At 28.5% G+C, this 13,035-nt stretch overlaps 2 protein-coding genes across 4 annotated transcripts; one reads left to right on the top strand and one right to left on the bottom strand.

Annotated features, from left to right (window-relative positions):
- Positions 1–865: 865 nt before the first annotated feature.
- Positions 866–2,122, bottom strand: LOC111426434 (enoyl-CoA hydratase domain-containing protein 3, mitochondrial). The gene is made up of 5 exons (XM_023060947.2): positions 1,938–2,122; positions 1,806–1,882; positions 1,617–1,752; positions 1,377–1,567; positions 866–1,323 (listed from the first exon to the last, which is right to left on the bottom strand). Exons 1-5 carry the CDS (start codon positions 1,971–1,973, stop codon positions 948–950), a joined length of 816 nt encoding a protein of 271 aa, XP_022916715.1. The 5' UTR covers positions 1,974–2,122; the 3' UTR covers positions 866–947.
- Positions 2,123–2,849: 727 nt separating this feature from the next.
- LOC111426400 (casein kinase I) lies at positions 2,850–12,979 on the top strand. 3 transcript variants are annotated; one of them, XM_023060906.2, is made up of 8 exons: positions 2,850–3,450; positions 4,208–4,318; positions 4,472–4,807; positions 4,859–5,061; positions 5,125–5,284; positions 10,782–10,961; positions 11,024–11,132; positions 11,355–12,979. In XM_023060906.2, the coding sequence occupies exons 1-8, from the start codon at positions 3,375–3,377 to the stop codon at positions 11,479–11,481; spliced, it is 1,302 nt and encodes a 433-aa protein (XP_022916674.1). In that variant the 5' UTR covers positions 2,850–3,374; the 3' UTR covers positions 11,482–12,979. The 3 variants fall into 3 exon arrangements, with proteins under 3 accessions (XP_022916674.1, XP_071052309.1, XP_022916673.1); XM_071196208.1 differs by having other exon boundaries at positions 2,851–3,450; positions 10,782–10,964; positions 11,786–12,979; XM_023060905.2 differs by having other exon boundaries at positions 2,851–3,450; positions 10,782–10,964.
- Positions 12,980–13,035: the final 56 nt, after the last annotated feature.

Raw genomic sequence — 13,035 nt, 5'->3', positions numbered from 1 at the left:
GGTTATAGTTACAAATTTCTTCATTATTAATTACCTCAAAAATAATATTTATTATTTTTCTAATCGCTTAAGATTAATGGATTAATTTTTTATCGTAAAAATAAATTGTTTTATTACCTGATTGTTTATATCAAACGTTAAGAATCACTTAATAACAATTGTCAAAAAAATTTGAGGTTATGTTCAAAAATTCTTTCATTATTATTTTTTTTTAATCACTTAAGATTAATTATTATGATAAATCTAAATTATTTTATTACCTGATTTATATCAAATTTTCCTCATTTAGTTGCATCAAATTAATTAAAATTAAAAGAATCACTTAATAACACAACTGTCAAAAAATTTTGAGGTTACGTTCAAAAATTCATTATTATTTTTTTTAATCACTTGAGATTAATTATTATGATAAAACTAAATTATTTTATTACCTGATTTATATCAAATTTTCCTCATTTAGTTGCTTCAAACTAATTAAAATTAAAAGAATCACTTAATAAGACAACTGTCAAAAAATTTTGAGGTTACGTTCAAAAATTTTTTCATTACTATTTTTTTAATCACTTAATATTAATTATTAGGATAAAACTAAATTATTTTATTACCTGATTTATATCAAATTTTCCTCATTTAGTTGCTACAAATTAATTAAAATTAAAAGAATCACTTAATAACACAACTGTCAAAAAATTTTGAGGTTACGTTCAACAATTTTTTCATTAAAGAATATTTATTATTTTTTTTTTAATCGCTTAAGATTAATTAAGATTTATATATTAAATTCTGATAGTTCTAAGAGTTCTATAAACGAAGATGGCTTTTAAGCTGAAAGTAGTCAAATAATTATATTTTAATAAACGACCAGTTGAAAGTACAGAAAGTTCACATATTTTTAATATCAAACCTTTACATCATTTTATTTTACACTTTTTAGATACATTTCTTTCTCACTTAACCCATTTAGCTTTACGCTTCTCAATAAAACTTTTAACACCTTCTTGTCCATCTGGTAAATTAATATTATCGACCATAGTAGTTCCCCCCATTTCATACGCGCTTTTTAAATCAAATTGAATTTGTTTGTAATAAAATCGTTTCCCCAATTCGATGACCGCGCGACTTTTCGATATAATCGCCGAAGTTATTACATCTAAATCGTCCTGTAAAGATTCTTCAGTTGAAAGTTTAGAAACAAGCCCGATTTGTTTCGCTTCTTGCGCGCTTATCGGAAGCCCGGTGAATAACATTTGGAGGGCGTTCATTTTTGGGACGCATCGTGCTAATGGAATTCCAGGAGTTGAACAAAAAATACCGAAAGTTGCTCTAAAAAATTTTTTTTGAGGTTATGTAAAATTTATTTTAAAGTTTTACTTTACCCCGGTGTTGAGAACGAACTTTTCGTTGTACAAATCGCCATATCACATTGAGCGACTAATTGGCACCCGGCGGCGGCGGCTACACCATTAATTTTCGCAATAACCGGAACTGGACTTTCCACAATCGACATCATCAATTCGGCGCATTTATTGAAAACTTTTTCGTGCTCTTTCCTACCTAATTCAGGAAGCTAATTTTTTAATTATTATTTGCGATTAAGTTAATGTTGGTTGTTGTACCAATTCTTTAAAGTTATGTCCAGCTGAAAAAACAGGTCCTTCTGATGATAAAACGATAACTCTAACTTCATCATTTAAGCCCCCTTCTCGTATTGAATTTATTAAATTATCCATCATCGGGGTTGATAAAGAGTTTCTAAATCATCTTTAATAAGTAATGGGGAATTAAATTAATTAATTAAGTTTTACCGTGTTTTTGAGTCACACATTATTACATTTTGTACCCCATTTAATAACGAAACTTTTGTTAAGTTTTGTGTTCCAAACTAAAAGAAGTTTGTATGGATTAATTTATTAATAAATAATCATTTTAGTAATTACCTTTGATAATAAATAAGATGTTGTTCGAAAAGCCATCTTTTACAAAGTTCAAAATATGGGGCTATTTTTAGATTTTTTTAAAAAATTATTTCAAATTGAATTGAATTATTAAATAAAATTATTATTAAATCTAATCGTTATTACTTATTAGTCTTATTACAATTAATTTAAATAAAAATATAGTTTAATGAAAATTAATTTTAGGTTATGTTTTATATTAACGCCATTTGGGTTGCATAACTTTTTGTGATAAATTTAATAAAATTACTTAAAGTAATTATTGCTCTTTTTTACCTAATTCAGCTAATTTCTTAATTAGTATTTGTGATTAATTTAATCTCGGTTTTTGTACCAATTTTTTAATGTTATGTTCGGCTTTAATGATAAAACGATCACTCTAACTTCATCGTTTAAGCCCTCTTTTCGTATTGAATTTATTAAATTATCCATCATCGGGGTTGATAAGGAGTTTCTAAATAATTTATTAGATTAATTTATTAATAAGTAATTATTTTAGTAATTACCTTTGATAATAAATAAGATGTTGTTTGGAAAGGCATCTTTTACTTTATTTTTAGATTTTTTTAAATTTTAATTCAATTATTAAATAAAATTATTATTAAATGTAATGATTATTATAATTAAATTAAATAAAATTTAATGAAAATTAATTTTAGGTTATGTTTTGCATTAACGTCATTTGGGTTGCATATTTTTTTTGTGATAAATTTAGTAAAATTACTCAAAGTAATTATTATTATCAGATAATGAAATTATTAAAAAGAAATGAATGATTTAATAATTTTAATAAAAAAAAGTAATGTAATAAAAAGCGATGAATAGATAAAGAAATAGCGGTTATGTTTGGTGACGACGCGTGCGCCCTCGCGAAGTTAATCGCGAACTCAGCCAGTTGTTTCCGAATGTTTGCGCCGTGTACATGTTATAAATCGTCTCCTCTCTTATGAAAAGTGAAAATCCGGTGATTATTTTTCGGGATTATCGTCGTTGTTACGCGAATAAACCACAAATTCTTACTTGGAGAATCAAAACCACCAAAACGGGAATAAACCCCGTTACATAAATCGACTTCATTTCAAGACAACGCCCCGTAAAAAAATCAAAAGTGTTCATTGAAACGCAACATTGAAAGAAGATTAAATACGGAATAGAACGACAGTTATAAAATATAGTTTCTTTTTCGATTGGGATTTTCGGACGGGGACAATTTTTTTAGTTCTATCCTTTTTTTTAATGTTGGTTTAACGTTCTTTTCTCTCTCTTTCTCCTATGATTGTGGCCGAGGTTTGTGCGAGTGTGTGTGTACCTATAGTTGGCTAATGTAAAAACATGGCCGCCTGAAACCACCACAGATCGGAGGAAACCAACACTTTATATGTCTTTTGTTGGTCGAAATTAGAAATAATCCGGACGAGAATGGAGCTCCGGGTCGGAAACAAATACAGACTCGGACGGAAAATCGGTTCGGGTTCTTTTGGTGACATCTATTTAGGTAAGAAATCAACATAAAATTTTTTTTTAACCATTTTTTTTACGATGACAGTTCTTGTCTATAATAGACGTTATAAATTTCGATTGCGGTTATAAAATAAACAAAAGATTATTTTTTTTCATCTCTTTCTTTTTATTTAAAAAAAAAGGAGAAAAACCTTTTTAACCTTAAAAATTGACATGTTCATTTTGACGTTTCACAAAAAAATTATTTTATCACTTTAAAACTTTAAAGGAATCGATTAAATTTAACGATTATTTATTAAATTTGATTTGAACAATCAAATCATTACGATTAAATTAATTTTTTACGAAATTAATTTTAATAAGCAAGTTTCTCTTTGTGCTTTATTTCGATTACACCATGTTAAAATAAAAATTAAATTCGTTTCAATTTAACGGTTAACAATTATGAATATGTGTTGCATTGGTATAATTAATTTGATAAAGGATTTATCAAGGGCGATAAAACACGCTTTTTTTTTTTAATAAATATACATAAAATTTAAAGAATTAAGGTTAGGGATTTTCTTTGTAGGTCAGGACACGGATTTAGATTAAAAATAACCACCAATAAACCGGTTTTATTAGCAATTTACAAAACTTGGTCACTTTTTATTGAGATTTATGCTAAAATTAATTCAACATAACCTAAAAATCAAAAAAAATCACAAATGAAGTTAGCCTCAAATTAAAAAATGACAATTTGACATAACCTAAAAAAAAATTATTTCTAATTTAATTTATTTATTTTTTAGGTACTAATATTTCAACGGGAGAAGAAGTTGCGATTAAATTAGAATGCATCAAAACTCGACACCCACAATTACATATAGAATCAAAATTTTACAAAATGATGCAAGGCGGAGGTAAAAAACTTTTATTAATTATTCAATTAACTTCCTACATAACACTTTTAAGTAAATGTCGACTTATATAACGAGATCATATGTTAATTTTAGTCCTTCGATTTATTTTAATTTATTCTCAATTAGTTAGAGTTTATTTAATTTAATTTTTAGTTGGAATACCGCAAATAAAATGGTGTGGATCTGAAGGTGATTACAATGTGATGGTGATGGAGCTTTTAGGACCATCTTTGGAAGATTTATTTAATTTTTGTTCGCGCCGTTTCTCATTAAAAACCGTACTGTTACTTGCCGATCAATTAATATCTCGCACCGATTTCATTCATTCGAGGAATTTTATTCACCGCGACATCAAACCGGATAATTTTTTAATGGGTCTTGGTAAAAAAGGAAATCTTGTTTACATCATCGACTTTGGTTTGGCCAAAAAGTATCGCGACGGACGTAGTCATGTTCATATACCTTATAGAGAAAACAAAAATTTAACCGGTAATAAAATAAATAATAATTTTTTTTTAAATATAATTATTGTTTATTTAGGTACTGCACGTTATGCAAGTATAAACACCCACTTAGGTATTGAGCAATCAAGAAGAGATGATTTGGAATCGCTCGGATATGTTCTGATGTATTTTAATAGAGGTTCCTTACCTTGGCAGGGTTTAAAAGCAGCCACAAAAAGACAAAAATACGAAAGAATTTCGGAAAAGAAGATGTCAACACCAATAGAAGACCTCTGTAAAGTATGTTTTAATTTAATCATTTGTGATATTATTCAGAAATTAATTTTATTTATTTGTTTTAAGGGTTACCCTGTAGAATTTCCTACATACCTCAATTATTGTAGGCAATTGAGGTTTGAAGAACGCCCTGATTACAGTTATTTGAGACAATTATTTAGGACACTGTTTCATCGGCAAAGTTTTACTTATGACTATGTATTTGATTGGAATATGCTCAAATTTGGTACGTATTTATAAGGCTAAAATCATTGGCTAAACCCTCTATAATCTATGAGATTATATGGAATGTCTTTGATATCATTGTTACTTTTATGTTAAAAGTTTATTACTAATTGGGTCGTTTTTACACAAAAGATGAAATCTACAATGTTGGGTTCACCCCCTTTGTTTTATTTGATCATGGGGATTGTAAAATTTTCATTGAGAGATTAATTTTTATCTTTTTGTTGATTTAAAGCATATATTATTATCAAGCTGGATTAAAGATATTATGATATTAGGCTTTAATGTACAGCTATAAACGTTTGAAATGACTGTGGAGATGTTATTAATAGAAATATTAAATGAAAGGGAAGCTTGTATGATAAATTTTAGGTTTTAAATGATTCAGGACGATTTTCAATAGAGTTGTATTAGTTGGGTTGGACATTATTGTTATACTTTTCTCCTTGTGATTTTTTAATCCATACACTCACACTGCTAATCAAAAGGTTATGGAGCTAAAATCATTGGTTTAAACCCATCTTTGAGATTATATGGAATGTCTTTGATATCATTGTTACTTTTATGTTAAAAGTTTATTACTAATTGGGTCGTTTTTATACAAAAGATGAAATCTACAATATTGGGTTCACCCTTTGATTAGATAATTAATCCATACATTCACACTGCTGATCAAAAGCTACTCTCTTCCAGGTTCTGATTTGATTTAAAGGAACACATTGGACTTACAAGTTAAGGATATACTATTATCAAGTTGGATTAAAGATATTATGATATTAGGCTTTAATGTACAGCTATAAACGTTTGAAATTACTGTGGAGATGTTATTAATAGAAATATTAATCTTATATGATAAATTTTAGGTTTTAAATGATTCAGGACGATTTTCAATAGAGTTGTATTAGTTGGGTTAGGTTGGACATTATTGTTATACTTTTCTTCTTGTGATTTTTTAATCCATACACTCACACTGCTAATCAAAAGGTTATGGAGCTAAAATCATTGGTTTAAACCCATCTATGAGATTATATGGAATATCTTTGATATCATTGTTACTTTTATGTTAAAAGTTTATTACTAATTGGGTCGTTTTTATACAAAAGATGAAATCTACAATATTGGGTTCACCCTTTGATTAGATAATTAATCCATACATTCACACTGCTGATCAAAAGCTACTCTCTTCCAGGTTCTGATTTGATTTAAAGCAACACATTGGACTTACAAGTTAAGGATATACTATTATCAAGTTGGATTAAAGATATTGTGATATTAGACTTTAATGTATATTAAATATTAAATGGAAGGGAAGCTTGTATGATAAATTTTAGGCTCTAAACGTATACATATTAATTCTGGACGATTTTCAATGGAGTTGTATTAGTTGAGTTAGGTTGGACATCATCATTATACTTTTCTCCTTGTGATTTTTTAAGCCATACACTCACACTGCTGATCAAAAGCTACTCTCTTCCAGGTTCTGACTTGATTTAAAGCAACAAATTAGACTTACAAGTTAATGATGTACTATTATCAAGTTTTATTAAACATATTATGGACTACAGACCATAAAGTTGTTATCACAATGAGGCTTTAATGTACCCCTATAACTTTAAACATTCGAAATGGCTATGAAGATACATATTATTAATAGAAATATTAAATGGGAAGCTTGTATGATACATTTTAGGTTCTAAATGATTCAGGACGATTCTCAATGGAGTTGTGTTAGGTTGGACATCATCATTATACTTTTCTCCTTGTGATTTTTTAATCCATACATTCACACTGTTGAGTTTTTCATCACTTCATTCTCCTCTATATCATTCTGAAACTAATCATTATATTGTGATGTTGCGGCCTTGTAGATCTTTTGATTAATTAAGTGTGGCATATTGTGGCTTTACAACTTTGTAGACTTTTAGATTGACTAATTGAGCTGAGGTTGGGTTTGCAGCATTTTTAAACCTTTGGGTTGTAATCCTATGGAGCAGATTTTGTGTTGCTACTAACAGTTTAGTGCTCAACCTACAGTAGTTAGTACAGAAGTTCATAATCAACCTAGTAATTTTTTCACTCCCCTATAAAGCATGTAAGACAATAAAGATAATTATCATCTCTATTTGATTCATTAATAGCTTATATAGAATCAATAAATTATAACGTTTTGATAGAGGTATTTGAATTAAAGAGTGAAGTGAAGAATATTTAGCTGAAATATAAGCAAAAACATCATAACTGGATTTTATCCAAAAAACGTTATTAGACTTGCAGAGCAATACTGAAACAAATCTTTCATTATTATCAAACTTCGCAAAAACCATCAATCTCAACAGTCGCAGTAAAAGTTTATCTAAATTAAATTACTTTAAACTTATCGAACCTAAGAAAAAAAGTATCGATTTTTTGATCTAACCATCAATTTTCTTCGTGCTCTCTTCTTCATAATTACAAAACGGATCATTTTTATTGCAGGTCCTGTGGAAATATATGATATATAGAATTATCATATAAAATCACTGAAGGGTGTATTAATGTATTTTAGTCCCACATTTATTTATATTTTTGATATGCAAATTAAATAAATTGCTCCCAAAGCAATACATGGATATATTAATATCTAATAGCACAATGATATATATATCATTGTGCTTTACAATGCTCCTTTTGGCTTCCACGTGTAATTTTGTCGTTAAATATTGTTTTTTGTTGGTTTTGCAGTGAACCTCTGTTGCTTCAAATAATTAACGAGATTCGAATCTAGAAGAATTCTTTTTATTGAATATTCAGATTCTCAATGTTTCTATTCGCTTGAACGATCCGAAACATCCAACATTCAAAGGTTGAGTAAAATTAGTTGAGTTTTTTGGAAGATAAAGAATCAGTTAAAAAAATTTAATAATATATGTTAAATATAATTGTGAATGCAAAAGGTGATACAAGAAAGAGGCGTAAAATTGATGAGACTTTGTTAAAAAAATTGGCTTAAGTTGTTTCTCAAATAATAAAATTGTTTATAATCATCTTCTACCCCCTTGAAACAATGTCTTGATATTTTTAAGTTTATTGGTAGGTTATTTGTTTTGGCATTTGAATCTTTTGGGATGAGTCAGCTTGAAGGTGTTCCAAATGAATTCATTAATGTATTCACTAACCTTAACAACGCCAGAATTTATTGCTTCATGTACAAAGTGTTGAAATTTTGACATTGAAAATGGAATTCTTTCACTTCTAGAATGTTTTTCAGTTTCATCAGAAGCACATTGTAGTATTTTGACCACCAGTTTTTATAATTTATGATATCTTCTGTTGCAACTTCCTTTACAGTAAAAGCGTAAACTCGGTACTTTCCGTAAGCTTCTCTTAATCATTCCAAAATCTTTGTCACAGGCCAAAAAAGAATGTCCTCACTGCTACACTTTTTATTAGTGATTCTTGTTTTCCCCTGGACAATTATCAGAAAACAATTTATAATGGAGTATTTTTCTATACACTCCATTATGAATGTAGTGACTTCTTTAGAGTAATTTGTTTGTCTTTAAGTCGTGAATGCAGAACAAACTTAATTAAAATTGGTAAAAAATGCTAAAGGTTATTTCTTCGTGGTGTTTGATGTTTTCTTTAAGCTTATAGCTGAGGTTGGTGATGTTATATGTTTTGTAATATCTTATATTGAGACTTTGTTGTTTCATTTGATGCGTTTTTAAAACACAATTAGCGTTCCAGGTGTTTTATTTTGATCCTTTTGTTAAATTCAATGTACAGGGTGGTTCAAATTCGATGTCCGAATAGGCTAACTCGAAAACTATAAGAGTTAGAAAAAAAGTAGCTGACATGTCATGATCTCGTTTTTCGAGAAACTGCTAATGCCGAAAACCTCATAGCGCTATCGTCTTTTGTTTTTCCCCTAGAGGCCAAAATTGAAAATACCGTAAAACCAATAATTGTGCAATTATCTTGGTTATTATTATAGGTGGAGTATTTTAACTACGACATTATATGGACACTTTTTTACAGAGAATTTCATGACATAGTCAAAAAAAAATTTTCGTTTTTAGATTTTGAGATATAATGAGAATTTTCGTTTTTTTAAATGGAAACAACCACTGATTATTAGCTTATTAAATTCGTTATTTTTTTCTGATTACAAAAATATAGGGTTCGACAGGTCTATTTCTTATTGTTTTAGAATAAAGCTAAAAATAAAGTTTTTTTATAAAATTTCCATCTAGTGTCGTCGAGGAAATTAAATTTACAGTTTCCTGTAAGTTACGGGGCGGTAGATAAAATCTAAAAAGTTAACAATTAAATACGAAGATAACTTCTAGTATTTAAAAACAAATAATTTTTTAATATGTTACATTCTAACATGTCAAACTTTTCAAAATTTTCGTAATTGATCTTAAAAACAGGATTTTTAAAGTGACACTTCAGAAAATTTTCGAATACAAACAAATGTTGCTATGTTTATTTGAATAAAAAAAAACATATCAGCGCCATCTATCGATAATTTATTAAGTCATTTAAAAATAATATTAAATCGTAATAAAAAATGTGAAATAATGCAATCTATTCCAACTTTTGTGTAAAACATATATAAATTAAACAGTTCAACAAATATATTTGTTTCAAATATCAGAAATATGTTTTTTTAATTTTTAGTTATAATTTACAGGAAACTGTAAATTTAATTTCTTCGACGACACTAAAAGAAAAGTTTATTTTTAGTTTTATTCTAAAACAATAAGAAATAGGCCTGTCAAACCCTATATTTTTGTAATCAGAAAAAAATAACGAATTTATTAAGCGAATAATCAGTGCTTGTTTCCATTTAAAAAAACGAAAATTGTGATAATATCTCAAAATCTAAAACCGACAAAATTTTTTTGACTACGTCATCAAATTCTCTGTAAAAAAGTGTCCATATAATGTTTTAGTTATAATACTCCACCTATAGTAATAACCAAGATAGTTACATTTGCGGGTTTTACGATATTTTCAATTTTGGCCTCTAGCGGAAAAACAAAACACGATAGCGGTATGAGATTTTCGGCATTAGCAGTTTCTCGAAAAACGCGATCATGACATGTAAGCTACTTTTCTTCTAACTCTTATAGTTTTCGAGTTAGCCTATTCGGACATCGAATTTGAACCACCCTGTACTTTATTTGTGTCATCGACCACTTCAAATCCTTGTGATAGGAGAGCAGTCTTTATCACTTAGCTTGATCAACTAGCTCTGATTACAGAGATTACTTACAAATTGTATGGACGCTCTGAACATTTCATTAATCCAGTGGTAATCCATGGTTTTCTAAAGGTTAAAGGTTAATAATAATGATATCATCATTATACAGTATTATTAACAGATTTTGACAGGATAACATTGATGAACTATACTAAGGAGTCGTGTCTTTAAAGCTGTTTTATCAAAATTAAATTACATATAATAAATAAATAAGATGAGATAATAAAATTGAATTATTAATTATTTTTAGGTGGTCCAAGAGGTGCTCACGGTGAAGAAAGTGGAAGATCCGGAACGAGATACGGCTCTCACGCGGCCACACCCGGCGATTCAACTCCTTCAGCTCCTCAAACGCGAGCGAGACGGCCCCACGAACGCATGGATATCGTCCCAAACAACGCGGCCGCACCTTTAGATGATGTTATAACCAGTAGTAACTAATTAAATCATTTTTATTAAGTCTAATAACTCACAACAAAAAACTTTTCTTAGATTCACCGAGATTATACGAAAGCGAGCGAAGAGTATCGATGAGATTACGAGCGGGACAAGGTGCTCCAAACGCTTCTACCTCCGATTTAAGTAATTCAAAACAGGCAAAGTGAGTAGATTAGTTTAATAAACCTCAAAGAAATCGTTTTAATTTTTTCGTGGGTGTCTTATTTTGTTATTTATTTATTTTTTGTTTAATCTTTTTGTTTCATTTTTCCCCCATCATCACCATCACATCATCATCAAATAAAAATTAATGCTTTGCTTATTTGGATTTAAAAAAAAAATCCAACACAAAACCTATGTGTCTCGTTTTGTTTCATTCTGGAAGCGCCAGCGGCGTGGGGATGGCACCACCAAGTCAAGCGGTGGCGGCGGCCGCGGGGGCTGTGCAACAAGCGCCCCCGAGGCGGGGCAGCGCGTCCAAAGACTCGCAAGCCGGCCGGATCAAAAAATGAAACGCTAAAAACAACAACAACCCCTTTATTTAACACAAAATCAATTTCTGGACGTCGAGTATTCTCACAATAAAGTTATCGTAATTATTTGAGTTTTTTAAAAAACATTCCCGGTGAGTGAATATGAAATGAAATAAAAATAAAGACGTTTTTGAGTGCGGAGAGTGATTTCAAATAAATTTACATTTCTCGTTTATGTTTTTGTTTATTAAATTTGTTGTGGTGTTAAGGCATCCTTTGTGCTTATTTTTTTGAGGTCAAATTGTTAAACGGGGAGGTTTATTTGTTATTTTTATATGAATAGGGTGGATTCGAAAACGAAGAAGAGGTTGGGGTTCTTTTAAACGGAAGTCGCCACGATGTGAGAGATTGTATTAATTTTTTGTTGTAAATATAAGTTTTTTTTAACAATTAGACAAAAAGGGTTTTAATAGATGATTTTTTTTGTGCGTGTAATATAAAAAAATTAAAAATAATATGTGTAGAATATTTATATGCATAATTCTAATTTAAAAAATGAAAAAAAAAAGTTATTTTATTTTTTTTTTAAGACTGAAATAAGCAAAAACGATTTAGTTTTATTAAAAAGTAACCCGAAATAAAACGCGTAGTAAGATAAGATTTGACTGTACATTTATTATTATTATCATCATTACCTAACCTACAATTATTGTCTTTATTATTTTCTCGTTTTTATTTTAGGTATTATTTGTGATACGTTTACGTTTATTATTAAATAATTATAAATATTAGAGATAATCGTTAATTAACTTAATTAAAATAAAAAGGGCGATTAAAAACACTAAAAAAAATAAATTGTTAGGTTATGTTTTTTTTTATTTAATTTTTTATTTTTGAGGTTATAAAAGAGGTCGCGTCCATAAACTAAATTGACAGAAATACGAAATACCAAAACCGACAAATAAAAAAAGGAGAATAGACTTAAGTCGAGAACACTTAGAGGTTAGGTTTGTATACTTTTCTATGTGTTATATAGCTATTATAAGTAAATAAAGTGAAAAATTAAGTATGTATAAATAAATGCGATTTCATTCAAAAAATTTAATCAAAAAAAAAATTATGTTGGTAAAAAATAAACTGTCAAACGATGTGTCACTTTTAATTTAATTAATTTAATGAATTTCTTAGCACACAACGATATAACGCAACATATAAACATAAATTCTAAATGTTTAACATTCTAATTCAATGAAAAACCCAATTTGTCGTTTAAACGTCGACGAAATTGGATTTTTTCTTAAATAATAAGTGTCACGTGTCAAGTGTTCCAATTTAATTTGATTTCCGTTGATGTGAACTTAATTAAAAGAAATTGTACAGAAATTTGCGTTAATTTTTTCCTAAAACACAAAGAAGGGGATAAATTAGGAGCGGGAAAAAATTGTAAATTGTAAAATTAAGTTGTTTTATTTCTTACTATTGTAAATATGTTCTTAAAAACAGTCGGTGAAATAAAAAGATGCATAATAAATGGTAATTATTAAGTTTTTAAAAAACTTAACTTGTTTTATTTATTATACATTAAGATTCCTG

The sequence above is a fragment of the Onthophagus taurus genome, chromosome 5 (assembly GCF_036711975.1).
Source record: "Onthophagus taurus isolate NC chromosome 5, IU_Otau_3.0, whole genome shotgun sequence".
Taxonomy (NCBI): Eukaryota; Metazoa; Arthropoda; class Insecta; order Coleoptera; family Scarabaeidae; genus Onthophagus; species Onthophagus taurus.
Note: the sequence above shows the minus strand (reverse complement) of the source record. Positions and strands in the feature narration are given on the sequence as shown.